The sequence below is a fragment of the Prinia subflava genome, chromosome Z (assembly GCF_021018805.1).
Source record: "Prinia subflava isolate CZ2003 ecotype Zambia chromosome Z, Cam_Psub_1.2, whole genome shotgun sequence".
NCBI lineage: Eukaryota > Metazoa > Chordata > Aves > Passeriformes > Cisticolidae > Prinia > Prinia subflava.
This window is the reverse complement of record NC_086283.1, coordinates 68,602,089-68,628,222: the sequence shown is the minus strand read 5'-3', so window position 1 is coordinate 68,628,222 and position 26,134 is coordinate 68,602,089. Positions and strand designations below refer to the sequence as shown.

At 38.4% G+C, this 26,134-nt stretch overlaps 1 protein-coding gene across 2 annotated transcripts in view; it reads left to right on the top strand.

Annotated features, from left to right (window-relative positions):
- Nucleotides 1-1,478: 1,478 nt before the first annotated feature.
- SNX2 (sorting nexin 2) overlaps nucleotides 1,479-26,134 on the top strand; it is a 31,346-nt gene continuing 6,690 nt past the window's right edge. The window contains exons 1-10 of one of the 2 annotated variants that reach the window (XM_063422632.1): nucleotides 1,479-1,627; nucleotides 9,700-9,817; nucleotides 17,034-17,194; nucleotides 18,373-18,439; nucleotides 18,646-18,689; nucleotides 18,775-18,916; nucleotides 22,114-22,192; nucleotides 23,391-23,466; nucleotides 25,281-25,394; nucleotides 25,623-25,716. In XM_063422632.1, coding sequence (XP_063278702.1) covers nucleotides 1,520-1,627; nucleotides 9,700-9,817; nucleotides 17,034-17,194; nucleotides 18,373-18,439; nucleotides 18,646-18,689; nucleotides 18,775-18,916; nucleotides 22,114-22,192; nucleotides 23,391-23,466; nucleotides 25,281-25,394; nucleotides 25,623-25,716 — 1,003 coding nt within the window. In that variant the 5' untranslated portion in view covers nucleotides 1,479-1,519. Of the gene's footprint in view, nucleotides 1,628-9,699; nucleotides 9,818-17,030; nucleotides 17,195-18,372; nucleotides 18,440-18,645; nucleotides 18,690-18,774; nucleotides 18,917-22,113; nucleotides 22,193-23,390; nucleotides 23,467-25,280; nucleotides 25,395-25,622; nucleotides 25,717-26,134 lie in introns of both variants that reach the window. The other variant, XM_063422631.1, reaches the window with a different exon arrangement.

Here is a 26,134-nt window from a genome sequence, read left to right as displayed (position 1 = left end):
CGAGGCCCCCATTACTGCAATCCCATAGCACAGAAGTTAACTAGTGTATATGATTATCACAGCCTTTGTGCCAAGCAAGCACAAAGAAATAAGCTTCTTTCCCCCAGGTTGCAGACTTGGTGGAACAATACAGTTCTCCCAAGGTTTATAGTTGTGAGCTGGAGTGGCTTTTACACTGGTTTTTGTTGCATATTACTTTCACTTTTTTCCAAGCGGCTACCTTCTCTACCTTTAGACTTCTCCCATGATTGTGCAATGAAGAAAAATTATGCAAAAAGCTTCCACTTCATTCACATGCTGCCCTACTCCCTCCTCAAATCTGCTAAACAAAGATCAGCTCAGGAATCGCAACACTTTGAAAGGGAAAGACAATATAGACTTTCTTCATCTGTCAAGTGATAACACAAAATCATTTCAAACTCTTATCTTTGTAAGTCTTGCACTAGATGGAGATAGTACTGCTGGCTGATAGAGATGAGATGTAGATCTAGTTACAGGAATTTAAAACCAAGGAGATTATACTCTCAGTGAAACCTGATTCTGCTGGAAAAAAGGAAGTTCTTACTGTGCAAGAGCTCCCAAGAGGGTTTATGCAGAATACATTTTTGATTTCCATATGTCCTCTTAAGTGCTGGACTACGAAGGCTTGCAGAGCCTCCAGGTGCTGGGGGCAGAAGCAGGAGTGGTACAGGGACAGTTCCATACAGCAGATGCACCGACATGAAGGAACTACTCGCTGGTGGGCCGAAACCAGAAATTACCATTTTTGGAGGGTTCTCAGTGGCTCCCAAGGCTAATCAAGAGACTTTGGGCCTGACAAGTACCAATAAAGGGAAAGAAAGTGACACGATAGAGATGGAAAGAAATAAAAGCCTACTCCTAAAAATGGGTGGGGGTAAGGCTAGTACTGTAATATTGGGGCTTCTTGCCTAGGTGACAAAACTGTTGAAATATTAGGTATTCTAGTGAAAAAAAACCCACAAACCAACAAATCCTAGTGTTCTCGATTAGGGTATCCAACTAAGTAAACAGTTTAGGTTTACATTTTTCCATCTCTGCTCAGTTCCTGTATAACGGGCATCATGGCATCACACCCTGAAGATAAAGCTCATCGGTGCCTGTGAAACAGACCTCAGAGAAAGGGATGTGGGAAGACAAATCCTTTTGTCTTCGGTGTAGACTTGAGACTGCATATAATAAAGGAAATATGGAGCTGTTAGGAAACAAGGAAAAACTGTAACTGTGGCAAGGCTGTGCGAAGGGGCTCGGCCTGAGGCAGGGGCCGTGGCGGGGGCTCGGGAAGGGGCTGGGGCCGTGGCGGGGCCTTGGGAAGGGGTCGGGGCCGTGGCGGGGTTTCGGGAAGGGGCCGGGGCCGTGGCGGGGGCCGTGGCACGCCGAGGGCAGGACGCCGACGCTTCCCCCGGCCCAGCCCAGCCCGGCCCGGCCCGGCCGCCGCGGTCACGTGCCGGCGGGGCGGTGGGGCGGTCACGTGAGCGCGGGGGCCGGGCCGGAGGGGAAGATGGCGGCGGAGCGGGAGCCGCCGCCGCTGGGAGAGACGCGGGCCGCCGACCTCGAGGAGCTGGAGGACGGCGAGGACCTTTTCACCAGCACCGTGTCCACCTTGGAGGTGAGAAGAGCTCGCCCTGCGCCCCGCGGCCGGCACGGCGCCACCGCGCCCTGCCCTCCCGTAGCCTTCCCTCAGCGTCAGGCCGCCGGTACTTCGGTACTGCCCGGGCCCCCGCCCCGCTGCTGCGCCTGCAACCTGGCCTCCAGCCTTGGCCCCACAGGCCACCTCTGCCTCGGCTTGTCGGGGCTTCTCTCACGGAGGGCAAGGAGCTCTTGCTGCCAAGAGAAGCTCAAAACTTGTTTTTTTCCCAGGCGCTGCCGTTTTCTCTTGTCTTACCCTCTTCTTGTACTGCCGGGAGAATATTCTCACCTTTCAGTTTCGCTGGGGTGTGTGTGTGTGTGGCTGTGAATGTGGGGGTGTGTGTGTCTCCGCCTTAGCCTTGGAGTAGATTAATAATGACCCATTTTCTTTGTTTGGCCTCTTTCCGAGGCTTCACTCCGTTTCAGTTTGCAGTTCTTGCAGAAACTTACTTGTCCCTGAGGTTTCTTCCAAGGCAGCTGACGCAGTGCTGGGCTTCTGCTGGGACCTGCTGGGAAGAAGCACGAGGAGACATGAGAAATGCTTGTGTGTTCATTCCTTACAGTGGCAGCATTTTTGGCACGTTGTTGTGGTCACGTTCCACCTGCGTGTCTTGCCAGTATCTTCTGGAAGAACTTTATTCTTCCTGTACACAGATGCCTATTTAAAAAGAAAATTGTTCTATTCCTCTTTTCCTGAAGCGTTTTCAGCCCCTGACCTTTCCAGAAAAGGATTGATGTTTGTTTCTTTGGTTTTGCTCTGGCTGTTGTCTGTCCTTAACAAAAAACCCTGCAGTATACAAAGAGGCTTTTAAATGTAATTTAAAGTCCCTTGCTTTTTCTCAAGCTACTTTCTTTTTTTCTTTCTTTTTATAGATGCATAATCTGTGCATTGGTAGGAAAAGATCTGTGGAAAAAAATACACTGAAGGAATAAGAAATGATGTGAATCTGCAGTTGACAAGAATTGCATGAGTAGACTTCTGTGCATCTCCGTGTGACACAGTGTGTATTACTGGAGTCTTTTTCAGTGCGCTGAAAAAGACTGCAGTGTAACACAAACAATGTTTTTATTGATGTAGTCTGGAACTAAAGCTGCAGGAGATAAGATAGATTTAGTGTCCAGTTCATGAGATAAAAAAGTTACTAAAACTCCTCTGACTGCAGACACTGCCAAAGAAATGGGCTTTGTATCAGTTGCTTTGGCTGGCGATTCCACTGTGCTGCTTTGTTTGTGTACACAGTCTGTCTGGGATAGAGTCTCTAGGTAGAAAGGCGAAGCCTCTTTGCTTAAAGAGAAGCTTTTAAAAGCTGTGTCAGTAAGCTTTTTTTTCATATCAGCATTTAGGGCAGTGACTTAATCTGGTGATTTTCCTGCAAACTTGGAAGGAAGAAGTTATGAAAATTGACTTTGGACTTCTTACTAGCTTAAACATAAATTGGTTGATTCAGTGCATGGAGCACCATAGTCCAGAGAAGAATGATTGTCTCATGATGTAGGCCTAGTTAAACTTTTGTCTTGAATGTTACTTTAACCTGGTAAATATTCATGGATGAGCTGGTTATAAATGGCAGTGGGAGTTGTATAGTAACAACAGAAGGGTGTCATGCTTTTTGTAGTTAATCATGTATCTGTTTACTGATACCAGAAGGGAGAGTATGGCAAGAGAGGCTGAGGTCCAAACCCAGCTTACATGAGGGCTTTGGTACTTTGAAGGGGTTGCCAACTGGTTTGTTTTGGAGCTCTCCATTTGCTTTTAGCATGATTAATTTCAGTCCTTTCCTGTTTTATCTTGCTTTCCTTCTCTTTGCAGTTCACAAAATGTGTGCTGTGCCTTTCCTGCCTATAATTTGATTGTGCAGTGGAAAAGCTGTTATGGTTTCTAATACATCTTTCAAATGGCTTCCATATTAACAAAGTCTCCATTTGGAAAACACAGGCTAAGTTGCTTTTGACAAAATATATATTCAATGTATATTACAAATGGCAAATATGTAGCATTTAAATACAGGGAGGCTTAGTTACTTCAGTGGCTTCAAATGGAGAATATTGTTTATTTCAAGTTGATTTCTGTAACGTGAAGAAGAAAGAAGGTGAAGTTTTAACTTCTTCTGTGCATATTGTAAAAATTTTCGTGTCTTGAACTGGGCTTCCTCCATTGTAGAAAATAAAGCATTAGAAAGATCTCACTGAGATGCAACACTGGGATTTCTGAGGTGCAGTGGAAACACATTTTAGGACTTGAATATTTGCCGTGTGGCAGGAAATGAGAACTCTTCCTTCCTGTGATCTTAAGAGACCAGTGAGCTGGGAACCAGGTTGGGCAGCAACTTGTCTGAGCTGATGGAGTGCTCATTTTTTTGTCAAGTATCCACAGTGCCTATAAGTAGTAGAGTGAGAATGATTATTTTACTTTTATTGTGCTAACGGTATTGTGAGTCGGGACAATTGCCTCCCTTACATTCAAGATTACTGAGAGATTTCCATTTGGGTGCCAGAGTAGCTTTCATTAGTGAGAACAGCCAGGATGAATTATGTAAGTGGTTTAAGCCAAAATTACATTTACAGTAATAATCTGTGGTGAGTTCTATGTGAATAATATGGCAGGTTATTATGTATATGTGCTGGTTGGCATCTGCAGTGCTCTCCTAGGTATCAAGTTTTTGTAGCTCAGTGTCTTCCTGAGGCCTAGGTAGACTTATCTACTTGCTGAAATTTCAAGTGCATGGATTTCGGTGGGTTGTTGTTGGGTTTTGTTGTTTTTAAGAGTGTCCATGATTTGCACAACAAGAAGTTCTGGAAGTTAGCTGTGCGTTATGAGAAGAATCACTCCCTATTACAAGTTTAATCAACAAACTGCTAATTTGCTGTGTCCTTTGCTCCCATTAGAAGGGTCCACAAACAACTATATGAAAGTCAAATTTGGTGACATATATGTAAGATATGTTAGATTTTCTGAAAAAATGTTTTGTTCACTGTTTGTTACTCTATTTTCACCATTTCTACCTTCTTCCTCCTCCATGCACCAGTCTGTGTCTCTTTCACCTTTCCTGTTTATGTATGTTGCACCATTTCTTACTTCATTTTCCCTAAACTTCTCACTTATCTCTGTGTTGCCAGTCTGTCTTTTGTGAAGGTGCCATGTGAACACAGGAACCTGTGCTGCCACCTACTCATTCAAACAGTATTTATATTCCCATACTCCTGTTTGTTGATGGGGGTTTTTTAAATGGAAAAATACATGGGGGAACTTGAAAATAATTAGTAAGCAGCAGACATGGTAATTTATCAAGGACTGTTATTTAGGGCAGGGTATGTAATAATCTCATTGCCAGTTGATCAGTTTATATCAAGGATGTGCAATACCCATTTGGTTTTTGCACATGAGGCAAAACATTAGATAGCCACAGAAGTCCCAGAGGGCTTTAAGCTGAACTCCATCAAGTTTAACAGTGGCCATTACTGAGGAAGTTGTAAAGCTCCCATTGGAATATCAGAGAGGAGAGCACTAATACTAATACTGTACTATACCTTTATCTTAGAAAACTAAGTCTGTAGTCAGGGTTAGCTGGTGTGATTCTCCTGAAAATGTATGTCTCGTTCCTTCATGTTAAATGCTGGCTGTAATGGAAGTATATGGAAATTCATTCCAATGTGGCTTTTTGTGTCATCTTCCTTTCTGCTGCAAATAACCCTGTCCTACCGTTGGGTCTGTTCTCTCTGCCTGTGCTGTGATTTGTGAGCTCCCGTAACTTCATTTCAGACAAAGAGCTGGGCTAACCTGAACAACGACAATATTGTGATGGCCACCTTTTGTCAGCCTTCTGTGTTTTGGCTGAAGGAAGCTAGGAGGGGCTCATGCAAGCAGAACTAGTTTGGGGGGGGTACCCTGCTATTAAGAGAAAAGAGGATGTCCAAACATCTAGAGCTATAATTTCAGCCAGCAGAAAATGCAAGATCTTGTTCTTATTTCTTTGTAAGTCGGAGCTGTAAAATACTTGGTTATTGCCTCCAGATGTAATGAACAATAAAAGAATAGAAATCTGAGCTTGTTATTGACACTGTAAATTGGAATGGGCCTATGGGCCATCTTACCAGTAACTTGTTTTCAAGAAGAGCAAGACAAGATCCTGACTGTCTTGTAAACCTGGATGTCCTGGCCATTGAGTATTTGGTTATTGGAGGCTTCACCAAACCTTCAGCTCAGGACTTGTTCAGAAATTTCACAGCTGTGTATGTTTCAGGAAATGGATGTGTTTGTGACATTTTATGAATCCTTGGCATCGAGTAAGTTTGAAGATTCTAAGCAGCTATGCTATTTGTCTGGACCATGACATTTTTGTTAGTCTCATCTCCATTTCTTGTCGGATATAGAGGTTTTCACTGCACTAACTACCAATTCCTTTGACTGGCATTTTCATCGACCATTTTAGCTGTATTTTGTAGAGATGAAAAAGCAAAGTTGGGCTCCTTTCTTTTAGCTCTCATCCATAGAAGACTAACTGAAACAGCTTAATATATTGTTTGCATGTATGGGTGATTTTTTGGTTTTTGAGAGGCTGGATAGCACTTTCTGACCCACTGGCTGTGCAAAATAATCAGATTATTAGAAATTATTAACTCAGTTTTTGATACATGAAGGCTGTGCTTTGCTGGGTGTTTGTAGTTCCCTGAGGACTGCGTCCGTTTTGAAGAGAAGAAACTATGCTTCATTGCAAAACTCTTAAACAAGCTGCAGTGTTCAGACCATGAGTAACTTTTAAGATGCTTTTACACATTGTCTTTTTCTTATGAAGTCACAACTCTTAGTGAATATATTTAATCCCATTCTTAATTAATCTTGTCTGAGAAAACAGCTGTTTAAAAGGACCGAAGAGCCACAGAAAGATTATTAGAAGCAGTAGGGACCTTATTCACTTATCATCTTGTTGAAGTTTATTTTCATCTAGCATGCTTCACTTCCCCTGGCGTGTGAGAGAAGAATTGGAAGGGTAAAAATGAGAAGACCAGTGGACAGAGTGAAGAGAATTGGTGGAGTAAAAGTTGCATATGCAATCAATACAATGAATTTATTCACTTCTTCTGTGGGCATGCCTATATTTAGCCGTCTCTAGGAACAGAGAAGCGTCGTGGTGACTTAGACAAATGTTGTAACTCCAGGTATCCTCTCTGTCCTCTTTCTTTGCCATAGCTCTGCTGAGCATGGTTTTACAAGGTATGGGATATTCCTCTGGTCAGCTTTGCTTTTCAGCTTTCTGAGGTGACCATAAGGTCTGTTTGAATCCTGCCTTTTGCAAATATTCTCATATGGAATTTGGAGAAAACTGCTCTACTAACTACAGCTATGGAGCCTGGTATCCAGTGCAGAAATATTGGCTTTCTTTAACTGTTCAGTTGGATAGGATCTTTCCTGGGTCAGTAACAGAAAGAGACTTGGTGGCATGTATTTATAGCATTCTTAGAGGAATCTGTATCTTTCTTTAAAGTGAGATTAGCTCTGTATTGACATTTGGTTAACTTGTAACTTTAGGCATGCACATATTTGCCAGGGGTTGATCAGATTTAAGTGTTCAAAGTGAATTTTGTGCCTGATGGAATAGTTTTGTGATTAGAAGCTAGATATAGTCAAAAATAACTATTAGTAACCAAAAGAGTTACTTCAGATAAAACTGAGAAGACAGACTGAGAGAATAGCTTGAAGGTGTAAGCATTCACCAAAGGCTGTTTTCCACCATTCATTAAGCAAGAGCATAGTTAAGTGATAAAGCAGAAGGCTCTCTTGTGATGTGCAACAAAGGTTCAGGAGGACTTTTCTTCACTGTGACTGTCTGTATTAGAGCTGTTTTTCATGGCAATGACTTGACAAGCACAAACCTACACACATTCCGCATCTGTGGCAGTGTGGGACTCCCACTGTGTCCTAAAACTCCAGTCTATCAAAATGTAAATGGGTTGCTGTTCAAAGCTGAATAGCAGCAACACTGATTTGGAATGAGTACCTATGATGTTTCAGTGAAGAACTGCTTTTGCTGATAAAATTTGAAACTTCTTGAACCTCAAGCATCGAGAAATCAATCATTTCCATGCTCTTCTGTTGTAGTTGGAATACAGGGTTTTGAACTTGCACATCTACACAAAACTGGCTGGAGAGACAGACCATTTCTTCTGAAGTATGCTGTTTCTGAGTTGTGAAATTGCTTAAAACCTTCAGCTATTATGTGTAACGTGTAGATTCTATCCATTGTAAAGTACTGAAGCACATCAAATTCTGTTGTTTTCTTGCATTTCCTAGCTCATTTAATATAAATTATTGCAAGTCTTGTAATAGAATTTAAAGGAGTTTTATCTTCTTATGATACTTCACAGAGTCTTCAGAGTGGACAAATATACCTTTTTTACTCCAAAGCACTCAGTTTCCTGTGGGGTCATTTTGGCATTCATTTCATATGAGATGAGAAGTGTTGATGTGACTAGTGGACTGGTTCCTACAAGGTTATAAACTCTACACTACATACATAAGTGTTTTGTCTTTGATGTCCTTTACAGGCTCCAGGGCAGTAGCCAGCCAAGAGCTTGAGAGACTGCTCCTTTTGCTATTCATCACTTTGGTTTGTTTCTGGCTTCCCCATGTTGTATGTGGGCTTTTCAGGGAGTGGCTGCTTCTGGCAAAAGGAAGGAGATGTGATCTCTTCTGTCATTTCAACGGATCAGTTCATTGTTGCAACCAAAAAGATTTTGGTTCTGCTGAGTTTGGCTGGGGTAGAGTTAATTTTCTTCACAGTGGCTGGTGTGGGGCTGTGTTTTGGATTTGTGCTGAGCACAGGTCTGGTAACACAGAGATGTTTTTGTTATTGCTGAGCTGGGCTTACACAGAGCCAAGGCCTTTTCTGCTGTTTGTACTTCCACACTGGTGAGGGAGTTGGGAGTGCATGAGAGGCTGGGAAGGAGACACAGCTGGGACACAGCTGTGACCCCACCTGACCAAAGGGATGTTCCAGACCATGTGACAGCATGCTCAGTACCATAAAGTGGGGGAAGAAGGAAGAAAGCCAGTTATAAGGAGGGCATATCTGTTATGACTCTTGGCTCTTCTGCATTTATGAATGTAAAAATACATTCTGGTCAGACCTTTTCAGTAACTTTTCAGTCTTTTTTTGAACATCTTTTCTTGTTTACAGTGTTCGTTGAAGCGTAGCCTTAAACGTCTAGTATCTTTTTAATGCATTCATGAATCCATTAATAAATATGCTGTTGTTGAAAACTCTTTAGCTAGCTATGCTTGATGAAGTTGTGAGAAGTGAGTTTTGCAAATTTTCTAGTACTACAAGAGTAAATAGAGTTGATACATTTTCAAGAAAGATTTTTCTGAACTGAAGCACTGATTTTCAATTATATGTGTATTTATTTTGTAAGCAAGCTATTCACTTGGTGGCCCAGTTTCAATATAGCTTTCGTTTTTGTGTCTTCAACAGGGAAAATTCTAGTCTTCAGTGAATTAAAAAATTGTATCTGTGGCAAGCCCAATTTCCATGTACAGTACAATGTGATTCTCTGATCCTCTGTGGCAGTAATCCTGTTGCACTGCTATCAAAATTTCTTATAGCTCCAAGCAGCCTTGAATTATTTGGATGGCATTCATACATTCTTTTCAATCCTAGAGCACTTGGAGATGTCTTTATTGATTTTTGGCTATGTGCAAATCCAGATTTAAATCCAAGCCTTTCCAAGAGGAATCTAATTATCAAATTACATTTGGTATTACTAATAAACTTATTCTAAATAATTCTGTAGCAGCTTTTGTTCCACATTAATTAAACCTGAAGAAATTGTTGACTCTTTTTTCTTTCAAACAAAGAAATTAAAAGAGCTGTTGGCTAGCTCCTATCTTTTACTCATTGTTGCTGTGCTAGGAATGGGAAATGGAAATAGCTGACTGTTTTCCTTTTTGTACATCTTCTTTTGCTTCTTTGCAATGAAAGAATGTTGCAATAATTCTTATATACTCACACGTGGCAACTCATTCTCTTCTAATTATTCACTTTTTTTTTAAAACAGTCAAGTCCTTCATCTCCAGAGCCAGCAAGTCTTCCTGCAGAAGACCTCAGCACAAACTCCAATGGTCCAAAGCCAGCAAAAATCATGCTGGATGGTGATAGAGAAGACCTCTTTGCTGGTAATGACCATTTTCTTCTATTATGCCTGCACATGAAACCCTTTCACCCTTGGACTGAAAGAAATGTGCTTTTCTGAGAGGGAGAATTGAAACCTTATAAGTACTTTGACAGGGTTGTACAGTTTTTTCTTGTGAAAAATGTTGTTAATTAAGTTTGTTTGTAAGTTTCTCGGTGTGTACTGTCAGTGTGTGGTGTGGGAGCATTGAGCTGGCTACTAACATGTTCTGCTGACAGTAAGAATAGTCTTTAACGTTATGTGATTCAGAATGTTCAAATCTGTTCATATGGAAATGCATTACTTAAGTTACTTTCTTGTTCTCTACTTACTAATCATGCATAAGCTGCCCCAGTCTTTTTTCCAGTTATAAAGAGAGAGACTGGCATATGGGCCAGTCCTATCATTTCACCTAGTGCATAGTTGTGTCTCAGGCAGTTGACAGTATTGCATGCTTTAGAAAAAGATGTAGAAGTTCTGATAAGTGATCTGTTATTAGCAGAATGTTTCTAAAGCTTAGTAAAACAGTTGCTACTTTCATATCAGTTTTCAGCTATCCTAACATGGGTTATTATTGCTGTCAATTACAGTCGCAGGAACAGTAACTATTCAAGAAAGGAGGTGTAATATTTGGAATATATTATGTGCGTAAGATGGTTCTGAATGTTACATCTCAATACTATCATTTTCCCTAGTACTTCGTTTGAGTTAGTCAGCTGACAGTCTGCTTTGAATACAGTCATCTCATCTTCATTGATTACCTGATGTAATAATTCCAAAAGACACTTTATAACCTTTAGTTCTAGATTAGTTTGTATAAATGCATATGTAAACATGTCCATTACATTTGTTCTAAACTTCCATAATTTGTATTTCCATGTATTTGAACTATTTTGTTCATGACACTGTTAGAATGTATTGACTAGGTTAGCACTTCCCTGAAAATGTTTTAAGAGAAAAAAGGAATAAAGAGTAGAGGGGTAATCTTACTTTTTTCTGCATTTGTTTTTTGTTATAATTTAAGAAGACCTTAAATACTTTAGCAGTGAAGTTTTCTAATACTAGTCAGTAATTTGGTTATTTAGCTTCAGTATATAAAGCCAGCTTTTTATAATCGTAGAGCCATCTGGAGTGAACATTTTAAGAAAGCCAATTCTCCTTTGGATAATATCAAGAAAAAAAAAAACAGGAGACTGGAGTAAATATTGAGGGGAGCCAGACAGAAGGAACAAATGTTTGCAGTCAGATTGTTTCAACTGAAATGAATGCTGTGAGAATAACACACAGAATTGATTTAATGAGTTTGGATTTTGCCATGTAGGACATTGTCTTAAATGATTGCAGCACTGAACTGAAGGCATGAACACTGCATGTCTGTGTCAGCTGAGACTGGTCTTTTAAAGTTCAATTTATAGTAGAGAGTGAGTCTAATACTCTCAAATACAGGAAAAAACAAAGACGATTTGTGAAGTATGACATAAAAGTATGTTTTTCACAATTTCCTGTTCTAAGCAAGGAGTTTGTATAATGCAGTTGAACCCAAGTAATGAAATTCTCTGTTTGTGTCACTGTCATTCTGGAATGACATTCTGAAAACCTGCCTTGAATTTGTGTTCCAGTGCTGTGCAGTCACAGATATAACTATTTTTTTCTTTCTTAGGACTGTTTTGCTAGACAGTATAGAAACAGTGTGAGAAAGCAAGATGAGATACCTAATTTCTTGCTTCCAGCATGATTGCATAAGTCTGGCTTTCTAGGAAAGAAGAATTTAATTTAAAAGTGAGTGTGACAGGGTTTTGCTTTGACATGTCGGAATCCCAAAGATTCTTAACTTGGCACAGCTCATAGCAACATTTAAGTGGAAAGGAAAAAAAAATGAAGCTCCACAGCTTTGTAACTTCTGTTGTTCCTTCATTTTGAATTACTAGACACTTTAAAAATCCATGTACGGGATATCCTGTTTGTGGCTCCTGAAAGAAGAGAGTGCCATTCTTCAGGGTCAGAAATAATTATAGTTTTTCAGACTTGTAAAAAATGTGATTATATGCCTCTCTAGCTATTGTAGACTTAAAACTTGTCCATTGTTCCACCTCATATTGCAACCTAATGGAAAAGCAGGTGAAGCAGTACAAATTTTCTCTACTGCTTTAATGCCAGACAGAATCCGGGAAATTGTTTAGGCTTTTTTGATTATGCTTAAAACTTCTTTGCTGTTATGTTTCTGTGGCAGCTACAGAATAATATGTGCAATATAGATATTCATTACCTTGTCTCTGGCAACTCATAACTGAACTGTTAAAACAGGATTTCAAAAACAGAAGAAATGAGTTTTCCTGCTGTCATTGGAGATGAGTAAATGTCATTGCTTTGTTGTGGGTCTTGATTCTGTAACAAAGCAAACTGTCTTGCTACACCCACTTAAAAGCTTTCATCCTTAGAATAAAAGTCACTTTGTTGCTTATTTGACCAGAAGAATTACTATATTTTACCTTGTAGAGCTCTTACATGCAGCGACCATAATGGTCAGTGCTTCAAATGAGGCAGTATTAGGTGTATCTTCAGGAATTTGGAGATATATCTTAACACTTGGTTGTCAATATCCTGCTCTTGTACTGTGAAGAGCTAGATATTGAACTAGTATTCCAAAATGTTGGCTCAAAGTTCAGTGTGTAGCTGCACAAATGCAGTTATATGGACACAAATGACATGGACTACCCATGAAGAGCATAGCGATCTGTGCCCTCTGCCTCTGGTGCTCATAAAAGAGCACTAAAAGGTGAACTCATCTGTGAAGTTTTAAAAGTGTTCTGTCACCTTCTTCAAAAAAGTGGAAAACTGTAATTTTTCTGCTCCTCTGTCAGGTAAAAGATTACTGTTATTTTGTTTTTTCAGCTCTGAAATGTGTTTGGGAATGGATTATATTATGGGAGTGTTTAGCTATTGTGTCCTGAGGAGAAGTCACTGTGCTGGGGGCTGGGGTGATGTTTGTTTTTGTTGGGTTGGTTTTTTTTGTTTGGTGGGGGTTTGTGTTGTTTGGTTTTTGTGGGTTTTCTTTTCCCTTTAGGTTTTTTTTTCCCTTGGGATTTGAGACAGAAAAGGAGGTGATAATTTCCTGATCCAGACAATATGTGTTTTTCAGGCCCATCTGGACAGAAAAGCTTCTAGCTGATGATGTCTGTCAGGCTGTTGTCATGTAATGTGTCTGATATGAAAAGTTATGCCTTGTTGCTTTTTAGAATCTGCTTGTTCAGTTATTTTGTAAGAAATAAATGCACAAAAGCATGTGAACCTACAGTTTTGAAGTCAGGAGGTGGTCATATTAATGTCTGACTGTTGTGTTAAAACTATTTCTGTTCTCATTAAGGTTATGCTTAGTACTGCTGATACAACAGTAGGGACTATGGGCTATGACTTTGGTGTAGTAGTTCTTACAGTCATTTCAATTAAGTGTCTGAAATATTGCTGTGCCCAGAGAAGTCCTCTGTTCTGCATAACAGCTTCTGCTTAGGTTTACTGCCAAATTTGTATGTTCACATGGGCAAACTTTCAAAGATAATAAGCCAATTTAATCATTCAAGCTATGTCAGAATGCTAACAGTCTGACATTTGCAAGTGTGACTAGTAAAAATAACTTGAGGCTGAAGTGAGCTGCTGCTGAGGAATTGCAAACTTGTATTTTCTAAGATGATATTTCACAAAAAACTGCTGATGAAAAATAAAGAAGTAAGCTCTGTGTAATGCTGAGATTAAGCCCCATGCTTGAGTGTTGATAGAAACGTGTTGTGTTTGACTGTAGAATGTTAATTAAGCATATGTAGTTGTCTTCTACATCTTCTACAGAATGACATGTCTTCATGTTCTTTTGGAGCTAAGCAACTTTACAGTTTTCCCTAACAAAGACTGTTTATGGATTTATGTGTAGGAGTCTACTCTATTAGATTGGTGGGAGAACATAATATGTTCTGGTAACTTCCACAGCTGATGTTATGTGTTGGATCTCAATGTTTTCCTCGTAAAAGTCGGACAGAGCAGTTTCTTGCCTCTTTCAGAACGAAAGCTCTTGAGAACTGTCCTGAATAAGAAGACATCTAGATTCCATTTTTCATTCTAATAATGATAATGAATACTTTAAAAACCAAACAAAACCCACACAAGCACACAAAACCTCTCAAAACCCAAAAACCAAGAATAAACTACACCGCAAAACCACAGCTTCATGCTAAGTTTTCAGGTGGAGATCTAAAATGAATAGATCAAGCAAATGTTTCTCAAAGTACCATAGTTTCTAGTTTCACAGTTTCATCTACTGGGAAGCCTACTAAATTAATGTTTCCATGGGAAAAAAAAAAAACACCTGCAAAACAAGCAGAAGAATTATAGATAAAACCTTTTAATCTCATCATGTCATCTGATGACTCAAAGTAAAAGGATGTATGTAAAAAGCATAAATGCCAGAGTTCATCAGAAGAAACCTATTTTGTGAGAAACAGATCTTCAGCTCATGTACTACTGGAAGACTGCTGTTCTAAGGGGGAAAAATAGCAAGAAGTAAGAGCCTGATGTTTTACGTAAAGCTGATGCTTCTTTTTCCTTTCAGAATCCTTGAATATTTTTGTTTTAAACAAAAAGTGCAATAACTTTCTTCCTGTCCAACCCAGTCCCTTTATCCCCTTCCATATCTTTTCCATGTCAGGCTTCTAGATTTGCATAATGTCTGGAGGCATGTCAAACCTGGGGTGAGAGGTAACAAGAGGAAGAATGGCATAAATTCTCATTTTTTTCCTAAAATAACTGGCTTACTGCTGTCAAACAAACAGATACTGTTTTCTCTGGGTAAGTTCCTTCAGGAAAATAAAAAAAAGAAACACCAGGCAGCAGCTTTAAAAATTTGCTAATCCTGCTTGGAATTCATTTGATACACAACCTAGATCACTGCATGAGACTAATGGGTTTGTGGATACAATTCTGAAAAAGAGGAGTCCTGGAGGAGAAGTGTGCTTCTGTTTCATCTGATAGAAGTGCTGCTTTCTTACATTAAATTCACAGGTTTTTTCATTAAGTTATACGTTAGAATAAGAGGACTGTGTTCTCAGATAATGAAAGTGAGAAACCTGTGTGCTTTGAATTGTTTAGCGATTTGTTTTATAAACCTGTCTAAAATATGAAGATACAGAGAAATACATAGTGGTGTTTAATGGTTTGTTTCCTGAATGTGCTGGAATACAACTAGTGATAGAAAAAAAGGAAGTGCATTTGCTTTATTTCATAAATATTTTATATTTTACATTTCATCTTGTGTATAGTATACTGTGTTACATATGTATGTGCATATTTTTCTGAGAAATGTTTGTGTGAAATACTCATTTGTATAACATATACGTTGAATGCTGTTAGCCACCAAAGAAGAGAACTGCCTCTTGTTGAAATGTTGCTGTTCTGCCAATCTAAAATCTCCTTTGCAACTGCCTCAGCATGACTTCCCACCTGATCTTAGGTTTTGATTTAAAATTCCTTATTGATTTAAGATGCAGTGTCCTTCCTGTGGCATTTGAGGAAAAGAAGCATTAGCAGATGCTTATGTTCTTTAAGATTTAGCAGTAAGAATAAAGCAATGCTATGAAAATAATTATTTTCAAAGAAAGGCTTTAGATTCTTTGTTCATATTAAAAATGGGGAATATAAGGAGGTGCTTGGTTTTAACTTTAGTTTGAAAATATTATGAAAATCTGTAACTGGAAATTAGGAAAAGCAATGCTAGCAGGCTGGGGGAATTGATTATTCCCCTTGGCTCAGACCTTCAGAAGCCACACCTGGAGTGCTGAGTCCAGGTCTGAGCTAATACAAGGGAGACATAGACAGATGGGAGTGACTCCAAGTCAGGGCCATGAAAATGGTTGAGGCCATAAAATTTATGGCATAAGAGACTGAGAAAGCTATTGCTGTTCATCCTGGAGTAGGGGCTTGGGGTGGGGAGGATTCCATGGTATGTATAAATACTGTATGGTGTAGAGAATGGAGAAAAGGGAGTCTGACTCCTCAGTAATGCCCACTGACAGAACAGGAGGTAATGGCTACACACTGAAAGCTAGATAATACATAAGACAAATCTTCCGGTTTTGTTTGTCTTTGGTGGGGGTTAGGGGTGATGTTGCCTTTTGGGGTTTTTTTTCTTGTTGATGAGAGTGGTCAAGCACTGGCACAAGTTATCCAAGGAAGAGATGGATTCTCCTGCTTGGAAATGCTCAAAATTCATCTGGATGTGGTCCAGTTTAGCTTGCTCTAGCTAGAGCTCTGCTTGAGTAGAGAGGTTAGATGAGATGGTTTCAAAAGTCCTTTCCAAACTCAGCAATTTTGTGATATGCTCCAGAATGAAATGATGACAGTAAAGTTTGTTAGCCTTAAGCCAGAATGAATGTCTGGTTTAGTTTAGACTTTTTACCTGTTTGGTAAGTACCACCCAAAAAAGTCTAGTTTAAGAAACTGGAATTCTTGAAAATGCTTGTGTAATGAGAAGGCAGCATTGTTCATGTATTTGAGCTAGAACAGGAACTTCTGTATACCCAGGAAAAGTGTAGTTTGCAAGTGGTCAAAACCAGTTAGTGAGATTTGTCTCACTAGGTCTTTAAAGGTAGGTGAATTGTCCATAGTCTAAATGAAGTAATCAGTTTCTAGTGAGCTGTTTTAAGCCCCAAAGAGAATGGAGATAGAAACCAAAGATAATCTTGATGTCTCATCTTCTAATAATGCTATTTTACAGTTTGTGGGCTATTTGGCAGAAGTGGGGGTGTGTGAATAGTTGAGTAGCTTCATTTTTTTATGGCTTGCTCTCCTTAGTTACCAGCCCATATGACTAAATGAGCTATTGTTCAGAGTGTGAAACAGGTGATGAAAAGGGGCTACTTCTGTGGTAAAAAACCTAATTAGTGTTCACAATATGTCTTACAGAAATAGAAGATTTGTGGCATGTTACTACTTTAGAAGACTCTTTACTGAACAGTATTTAAAAAAAGGCAATGTTGATCTTAATTTAACCCATTCTGTACTACAAGCCCAAATGTCATATCTGGTTTTAGCTATGTATTGGAAAAAGCTATGCTGCACAAATGGGTGCAATTTATTTGATCATCATTCCTTATTGTGCATGTCTGTTGTCTTTGTGATGCATATCCATCTCTGTTGCATGAGAAATTTGTTGCTAACTCAAAATGTTTGTCTAGAAGCAACAGAAGAAGTTTCATTGGACAGTCCGGAGAGGGATCCAATACTTTCACCAGAACCTACTCCTGCAGTCACTCCTGTAACACCTACTACATTAATAGCTCCCAGAATGGAATCAAAAAGCATAACAGCTCCAGTGATTTTTGATAGATCCAGGGAAGAGGTATGGTGTAAACTTCTAAACTATGTAAATATTTCATTTTGATTTTTCAATTTTATCTTGTTTTAAAATGACAGTTCCTAAATGTTGATGTGGGGCATTATACCTTACTGTTTGTTTTGCAAAAGAAGTTTAGTGTGATACTGTAAGAGTTTACTACTGAGGTGATTATATTTTAGATACATTGTGTTAGGAGTAAGAAGTTCTGTTCCTTCAGAATAGATGTTTTAAAAGTGTGTGTAGGAGTAAGCTGTGAACTTGGTACAGGAAAAATGTTATTAATATAAAATAATTTTAACTATAATGTTACAGTTTCAGCTTGTATTTCTGAAGCTATTCCTGATGGGGGAAATTGAACAAGCAGTTTTTAGCATTAACGTGCTGGCAAACAGCTGAGTGTAATTGAAGTCATAACATACTATTTACATTTGATGTTCCTGTGAAAGCATGGACATTGCTGAATGCCATTCGTTCTGAGAGAGCTCTCCCTGAGTTCTCTTAGTAGACTTTGCAAACAAGACCTACCTGTGGCTCAGTAATGCCTACTTGCCCAGATATCACCACATGATAGCTTTTGATTTTGCCCCTTTCAGCTCTGGTACTGTCCCTTCTGCCAGGGCATTTCTTAAGATCTCTCTTTTTATCAAACTTAGGTATAGTACACGAAAGATTATGAAATTCTGGAAGAATAGAACTCAGACAAGTATCAGAAATTTTTTTATCTGTTGCTTTTCCCTTCCCAAACTTTTCAGCTACAGATACTATTAATGAAAAGGAATGTCTGTCCTTTGATTAGAGGCATATTGAAGCACTGCAAATGAGAGTGGTTGTAAACCATAATGTCTGCCGGCCTTGTGAGTGTTACAGTGAACAGCCCCCAAGTCTGCTGTACTGAAAGCTTTTGCAGTAGGGCTTAAAACTGAAATCACAGGACCATTTAGTTTGGAAAAGACTTTTAGAATCATTGAATCCAACTGTAAACTTAGCACTACCAAGTTCACCACAAGAACTTTGGTTGCAATCACAGTCAGTGTTAGAAAGTATATTAACATTGGAGACTGGAAATGTTTCATAATTACACAAAATACTTTTTCTCCTTCTTCCTTTATATCCTTATCCTTGTAATCATACATAATATGGATGTCTTTTACCTTGTTAAATGGGGTACATCTTTTTCCTAGATTGAAGAGGAAGCAAATGGGGATTTGTTTGGTATAGAAATCAATGTATCAGATCCAGAGAAAGTTGGTAAGTTCCTTGAGCCTAGAAATTCAGGTGGTAGACTGTCTTATTCCTTGAAGACTATTCTTAGATTTTAGCACGATTTCCTCTTTAGTTTTCCTTTGGCAATTTTTAGTATCTAAATGGAAATCTATTTATTATATATTTTGGACTAAAAAGTATGACAAGTTACACTACTTTGCCCTGGGATAAGTATTTTAATTTTCTTACAGGAGATGGCATGAATGCTTATATGGCATACAGAGTAACAACAAAGGTAGGTAATGCAACGAAATTTTGTGAATACTTCGTATTGTAGCTGAGATGGATCAGTAATTCATAACAATTTTATTTTTTTTAAGACTTCACTTTCAATATTCCACAAAAATGAATTCTCTGTTAAAAGAAGATTCAGTGATTTTCTTGGCCTGCACAGCAAATTAGCAACAAAATACATGCATATTGGTTATATTGTGCCTCCAGCTCCAGAAAAAAGTATTGTAGGTAAGTGCAGTTCCAATAAGGTGATGCTTAAATGTCAACTACAAATTACTCTTCTGCAGGAACAGTGCTTGCTTCTTCTCAGGTGATTCAAATATTCTTCGTGTTTTGTATTTTCAAATAGTGCATGTTAAATTGGAAAGATATGTAATGGCCTTTTCCTAACTCAGACGAGTGTTGATAATGAGGAGAATATCTCTTAGTGCATGGCCTTTTGTTTCTTATCTATGATTCTTTCTTTGCTGTTGCCCTTTAAGAGCTGATTAGTCTATGAAAGAAAACAAGGATGTCAAAGTTTATTTTTAAGTTGAACTGTTATCAATTGCCTGCAATATATAGAGCTTCATACATATTCCGGATCTCTAATACTTGTTTATTTCTTTTGATCATGGTGAATGCAAAACCTCTCATAAATTGTGCAAGGTTTTAGTGCAGAAAACAACTTTTGACTTGAATGCCCTAAAGGATCAGATCTTTTCTCTGTGAACTAAGAAGCATGCCTGGTGCATTAAAACAATTTCAGTTTTGTGATCTCTTAAGTAGGAGAGGTTCTTTCAAAATAGGTAAATATTTAAAACAGTAAAGCCTGTTAAAGACTTTTGTGTTACTCATATAAATAAGTGGTTTGAATCTAGAATGTTGTTTGATATGTAGGCAATGGCAGGATTTCTTTTCAGTGGTTTAGTCTATAAAGATAATCAGAGCAGCAGTTTTTCATGTAAGCAGGAGTTGGTAGACTTAGTAGACAAAGGCAGCAGGAGGCTTGGAAAATTAATGATTTTACTTTTCTGGAAAAGCACTGTGTTTTTAAGCCTGTGAGACTGAAAATTTGACCCGAATTTTTGGTAATTCTTGAAAGTTATGGGTAAGGCTATAATAATCAGTTTTTCCTGTAACAAAAATAAGTTCAATTCCAAATACTAACAGGACTTATGGAAATGGAATGAGGCTTCTGATCATGTCCTTTGGATGATACAACTTTTAAGGCATTTATGACAGTGTGCATTTACATGAAAATGTAATGCTTGCATCACAGTCAAATTCAGCTTAGACTGGATTTCAGCTACCACTTGAACAAAACCAGCATAGAAATTGATGCCCCTGGAAGATGGTAAAATAGTGGGACTTAACTGCAGTGCAAGCAAGCACTGGCTGGCCCTTCAAAGCCTTGTGTAGAGACTTTAAACTACAAGGTAGGTCGGGAAAACTCAGACTCTGTAGAGTATTTTCAGAAGAGCATGAAACTCCATCTTTAAAGTTGAACTTCACAAGTGTTACTTAGTTCTGTTCAAGAGCATGTAGTCAATGCATCTCCATTTCTGGAGAAAAAAGGAATTAATTCTAGTCTGTTTTGAAATAATGCATCTTAAAGCAGAGAGCTGACAAAACAGCTGAAAGTGAAATGACACAGTCTTTATGGTATGCATGTTTATGTTTAAAGTCTTAATACATAATGTTATACATTCGGTGTTATGCAGTGTGTGTTGTAAAAAAGTCTCTGGTCTGTTGATTCTGTTACACTGTTGGTAACACCTCGGGTTCTAAGCTTGTTTTGTTGTGCTGATGAGTGGTAGGGGCTGGATTTTTAGATCTTAGCTATGAATTCAAGCCTGTGAATTACTGAAAAAGGAGCAACAGGATAAAAATGAGTCAATTGTGAACTGGAGTTGAACGTTCATTAAGGTACCTCACTACTTACCTAAGTGTGTATGAAAATCATGTTTTCATTTTTAAAGAAAATAATCTGTTATGTCATGGATTTTTCCCTGTGAAGGGTTAGAAGAGTGTTTGGTCTACAGAAACAGTCTTCGTACTTGCATTTAAATAGGCTTATATTAGCAGAGACAGAAATCTGACAAGATATTTAGAAATAGCTGTTGTTATTACAGGGTTTGTGTATTCAGTTTTTCTCTATGAACTTCTGTTCAAAGTTCAACTTTGAAGGCTCTTTTGTATTAGGCCACAGGATTTCCTCCTTTCTGCAGTAAAATATTATTGTATAGTAATATTGTAATGTAGAAAGATGAGGCATGTTAATTACCTCAACTTCCCTTGAATACTTTAATCCTTGTATTTGGAGACATACTCAATTTTACTGACAAATTTATGGATTTAGTTACAACACACTGTATAGAATACTTTTGGAAAAAAAATCTTTATCAGATTTATTTTTATCATGTTGCGGAGGAGGGAAAAAACTAAGGCTTTGCCGAGAGGTTACGGGTTTCTTCTTGTTCCTGTAAGGCTTTGCTGCTTGTCTCCTCTAGGGATTACTGTGTGAAATTTCTAAGTCCAGAAGGGAGATTGGGTGAGGAACTTAGGGAAGTGTTGACCTGACAGATCAGTGAGTACATAGTCAGAATCTCAAAACTTTTAGCTGAAGAAACACAAAAGTAACAGGTAAGAAATATACTGCAGCTAGAAATCAGATGGCTGGACTGTATAATAAAATATCTTTCCTGGTTTTTAGGAAATAAGAATAATTATTGATGTCCAGTGTTTCATGGTTTTTGATGGGACTCAGGTTGCTAAGCTATGAGTTTAGATCTTTAGCATGAAAAATAGTGATTTCAGTCTGACCATTATAGAGTTCTTCTGTTGCTGATGTTGAATCTATTTCCCGTGCCATGACACATCAATGACTGGTAGCCACCCTTGTCTTGGTCAGAGGAAGCACTGTAAGGCTGCATACATTTATTCTGCTGATTTTATTCGCCATGCAGTTCAGTTCAAAATTTTCAGAACTTGTTACTTTGTGTTAGTTAATTAAAAAACTATTAGTTTTAGAACTTAAAAGAAAAAACAGTAGAATCAAAGAAAAGGTAATAAGCTTACCAGTGAATAGGCTTATAGGCTTATAACCTGAGGACATTTTTGTATTCTGCTTTATACGGCTAACTTTTCTTTTTCTGGACATGAGCTGCCAGTAAAACTCTGATCAGCATTTAGATTGTTTTCATAAATGCAAATTAAGTTTTACCTATTAGTCACAATTAATACGTTACAGGAAACAGTATTTCACAGAGCTACTTTCACAAAACCGTGCAGCATGCAGTGTTGATTTTTTTATGTTCCTATGTAGTGTTTTCATTATAATTTGATTTAAATATGTAAACTTATGTGAGCCTTATATTCTAATCACATCAGTTATGTTAATGATTTATCTGTGATAAAATCAATATGATGCTTTTTCCTTCAAGGCATGACCAAGGTTAAAGTAGGCAAAGAGGATTCTTCATCTACTGAGTTTGTAGAGAAAAGAAGAGCAGCTCTAGAAAGGTAATGTATGTATCTAACTAAAATTTATTTAGGCGCAGAATTACTTGTAGTATTCTGTATTGGTTCTGTAATTACAACACTGGTGATCTGTACTTAAATGAATTCTGGAGACTATACAATTGTCAAATTTTTGTAGAAATCAAATAATTCCCATTAATAACAGGAGGAGTAGCCCTATTCATGAAAATAATTCTAGCTAACTTGTTTCAGACTTAAAGTTAGGATTGCAGAGGCTCAGTAAGTAAAATTACCATTACCAGCTTCTGTAGACATTTTGAGTTGAAGGAATTAAAACTCTTACAGCAATGTATTTGTTCCATAGCAAATCAGCTGTTGGGTAGAAGGAAGGTGGGTGAAAAGACCTTCAATCACTTTAAAGTAAAATGGGATTCTGATGATGTGCACTGATGACACTGATGTGACTTGCTGAATTTTGGCATAAGAGACATTGTATCTCTGTCACCCAGCACTTATACACAGATGATACTGTTCAAGTATCTTTTTCATGGAAGGGTCCTATCCCTGATATTCTCCTATGTTATCCTTGACTTTACTTCGTATGTAGTATGGAACAAGGAAAAATGTTGAGCAGTCTGATGTGTAAAATAGTTTTACTACAATCCTTACCTTCTTCAGGAAAAAAACAAATTATGGTCTGGTGATCATACCTAATGGAGGGAGGATAAAAAATTACTCTTGAGTCTAGGTAGAAGTGCAGGGAAAAAAAAAGGAAGGACTTGCATTGAATTTTACTTGTGTGTGTGTATGACTTTTTTTAGATCTAAATTGATTGAAGACTAGTCTATCCAACATATAAATAGTTTATACCTAGACCAGAATTAACTCACTTGTCCAAGATTTCATATAATTCTAAAATAAATCAGCCAGAAGTAGCAAAAAGTCTGTCCACTGCACTGTACAAAAATGTTTAAACAAGCTTATTTTTTTCTGGCTGGTTAATAAAAGAGTAGGTCTTCCTTCACTCAGCTGTTTAAAATAAGAAGTATATTATTTTACCACAACATATAGATTTGGCAGGCCCCACCTTAAGGATTTTCTGGTGTAAACAAACTGTTGTGAAACACTACCTAACCTTTAGTGTGTTCTGTTGTGGTATGGAGTGAATGGCACTGCAGTATGTTAGTCAGGCACCTGAAATCTGTTCTGTTAGCTGATACTTTAATTTTTAAAATCGTAGGTATCTACAACGAACAGTAAAGCACCCAACCTTGCTACAGGATCCAGATTTGAGACAATTCTTGGAAAGTTCTGAGGTATTTATGTTCTTTTTATTTCTCTTACTTATTTCTAGATATGGTAACCTACCAAAAAATATATTCACTTCATGTTCAGACCTAATCCCCTAAATTAATATGAAATCTGTCGCGGTGCCCACCAGAGTCCACCGACTCTGTCCCCGGCAAGCCCAGGCGCGGCAACAGGCGTTCAGTGGGGTCAGCCTGCAAGCAGCGCAGGCAGGGCTGACTCCCTTGGGTTCTCTTCCCTGAGGGACTCTTGCAAGCGATGTGAAAGCGGCAGGCAGTGGAATGAAAGGAGGAGTCAGTCCTGAGCGAACAGAGGGTTTATTGAAAACACCTCCTCAGCCCAGAACTGACCGAGGAAGGGAGGGTGCAGTGAGTTTTTGTCAGGGGCTAGCTGGGAGGAGCAAGGGGAGTGGTTGGCTATCACTAGCCAACCAGGGGCAGTTGCTGAGGGACCCAGGGGTGGGGAAACATATCGTGGACTAATCAGGAGAGGGTAGGAGGGGATTTACAAAGGCGGGAAGGGTGACAGACACATAACTGAAAGTTACGTAACAGGTGCAGGTGCAGGCTAAAAATAACTCATGTGAGGGAGACAAAGGAATATTAATTAGGGGGGGTAGGGTACATGGAACTGAACTATTACAGAGAACATATGTAATATAACTGATTAAATTAAAGCACTGCCACAGAAATCTAATTGAAGCATACCCTCAAGGGATAGAATGGCAGAGGCTACTTAGGCAGTGGTGTGCCTCAGGCTCTGGTAAAACTTACTGTGGTAGTGACCAAAAGCTATTTGCTATATAGTAACTTCTCAAGCAAGTTGTTCTTTTCAGTTCTGATGGTACAGATTGTTAAGTAAGGTCTAGAACTGGCTTAGTAGCAGCTCTCTTGCCTGTAGGAGTTCAGCTTGAAGTGTATTGGTAGGATAATGTGAAAATGGTGGCAGTGCTGCTGGCCAGGCTAGGTATTTCGTGTGTAAGGGTTTCAATCACCTGTACTATTAATCTGGCACCTTTCACAATATTAAATATATTGTTAAAAATACATAATATCTCTTTATGAATGTGCATAGTGGTTTCACTATAATACTGAACTGTATTTTGGCTAATGTCAGTATGTTAGTTATACTAATAAGTCACCGAGGCCTCTCTACTGACAAAAGCGTCAATAGATAACTTACAGTGGGTTTGTCAGTGCTGCTGACAGACAAAACATCACATGAAGGGTAAATGGTCTGACATAGGGGCCACCTTGTATAGCATATTCAATCTAGCCTGAATAATAATATCAATTAAATTTAAAGCTTGTTAATTTAGCTCTGAGGTTTTCTCAGTACCTAAGCAGATAACATGTACTCTTGATACTTGAGATATGTTTATAGCCTTATATTGAAAAGCAAAAAGTCATCAACCTTTTATTATCAGCATGCGGTGTGTGTCTTGCATTACAATTAAACGTGTAACAGAATTTCCTTTGTCTAATTTGTTGTAAATCTAAGCTTCTCTGTTCCTGTAGTGGGAGTTTATTCATTGTAGCATATAGGTGGCCATTTAGGACATTTGGCTAGTTCATAACAGCTTTGGACAAGTGGTTTGTTTGTTCCATTTAAATGTAAAGATGTAGAAGAAAAGTAAATGGTCTATATTTTTAAGTTTTCCTCTTGAGAGTGTAGAAGTAGTAAATTTGAGAAATTAGATTCCACTATATTGAAACACATAGGAGTAAAAAAAGCACTATATCCTTTTCTTTCCCTCTTGTGCCCAGTTAAACCTCCATCCTTTTAACCGGTCCCTTTGCCCTTATTTGTCATTCAATTCCAGCTGCCGAGAGCAGTTAACACCCAGGCTCTGAGTGGAGCAGGAATATTGAGGATGGTGAACAAGGCTGCCGACGCTGTCAACAAAATGACAATCAAGATGAATGAATCGGATGCAGTAAGAGCTGATTTTTTGGCTTGAATAATGAGATGAATTAATGAGCCTCAACAATTGCATTTTAAAGCTGTAGAAGTAGAAAATGGGTTATTAATTTCCTTATTGGCTTGAATTCTTAGCTGTATCAGTTGACCACCCTGGAAGTATCCTGGATAATTTGCTTCTTTAGAACCAGAAATGTTGTTGGTAATCTAATTTGTAATGCTTGACTCCTTCATCTTTTGTCAGTGGTTTGAAGAAAAACAGCAGCAATTTGAGAATCTGGATCAGCAACTTAGGAAGCTTCATGCTAGTGTTGAAGCATTAGTCTGCCACAGAAAAGGTAACTTTACTTTTACATGCACCTTAGGAAATGGTGATGAAACAAGAGCTCAGCATATCAGAACTCTTAACTAAAATAGTTACACAATGTATTTTACTGCTTCTAATTTTATCTTTTATTTTAAATTGCTCTAGTATTTTTGGATACCTATTATTAATTTTAAATTAAACTAGAGTATCTCTCATTCCTAGAGTCACTATAATGATCTAGCATATTTTTTCCCTTGTAGTTTCATTATCACACCTAGCAAATGATTCTACTACAGTAGACATCCATAAATTTATCTTTAGCTCTTATGGCAAGAGTAATTTCTTTCTGAACCAAAAGTGGCTGCATAAATCCATTTGAACATCTTATGGTTCAGTATTGCTCTGTTAACTGAGTTAAGTGCTTACACAGGAATTTTTTATTCTTAATT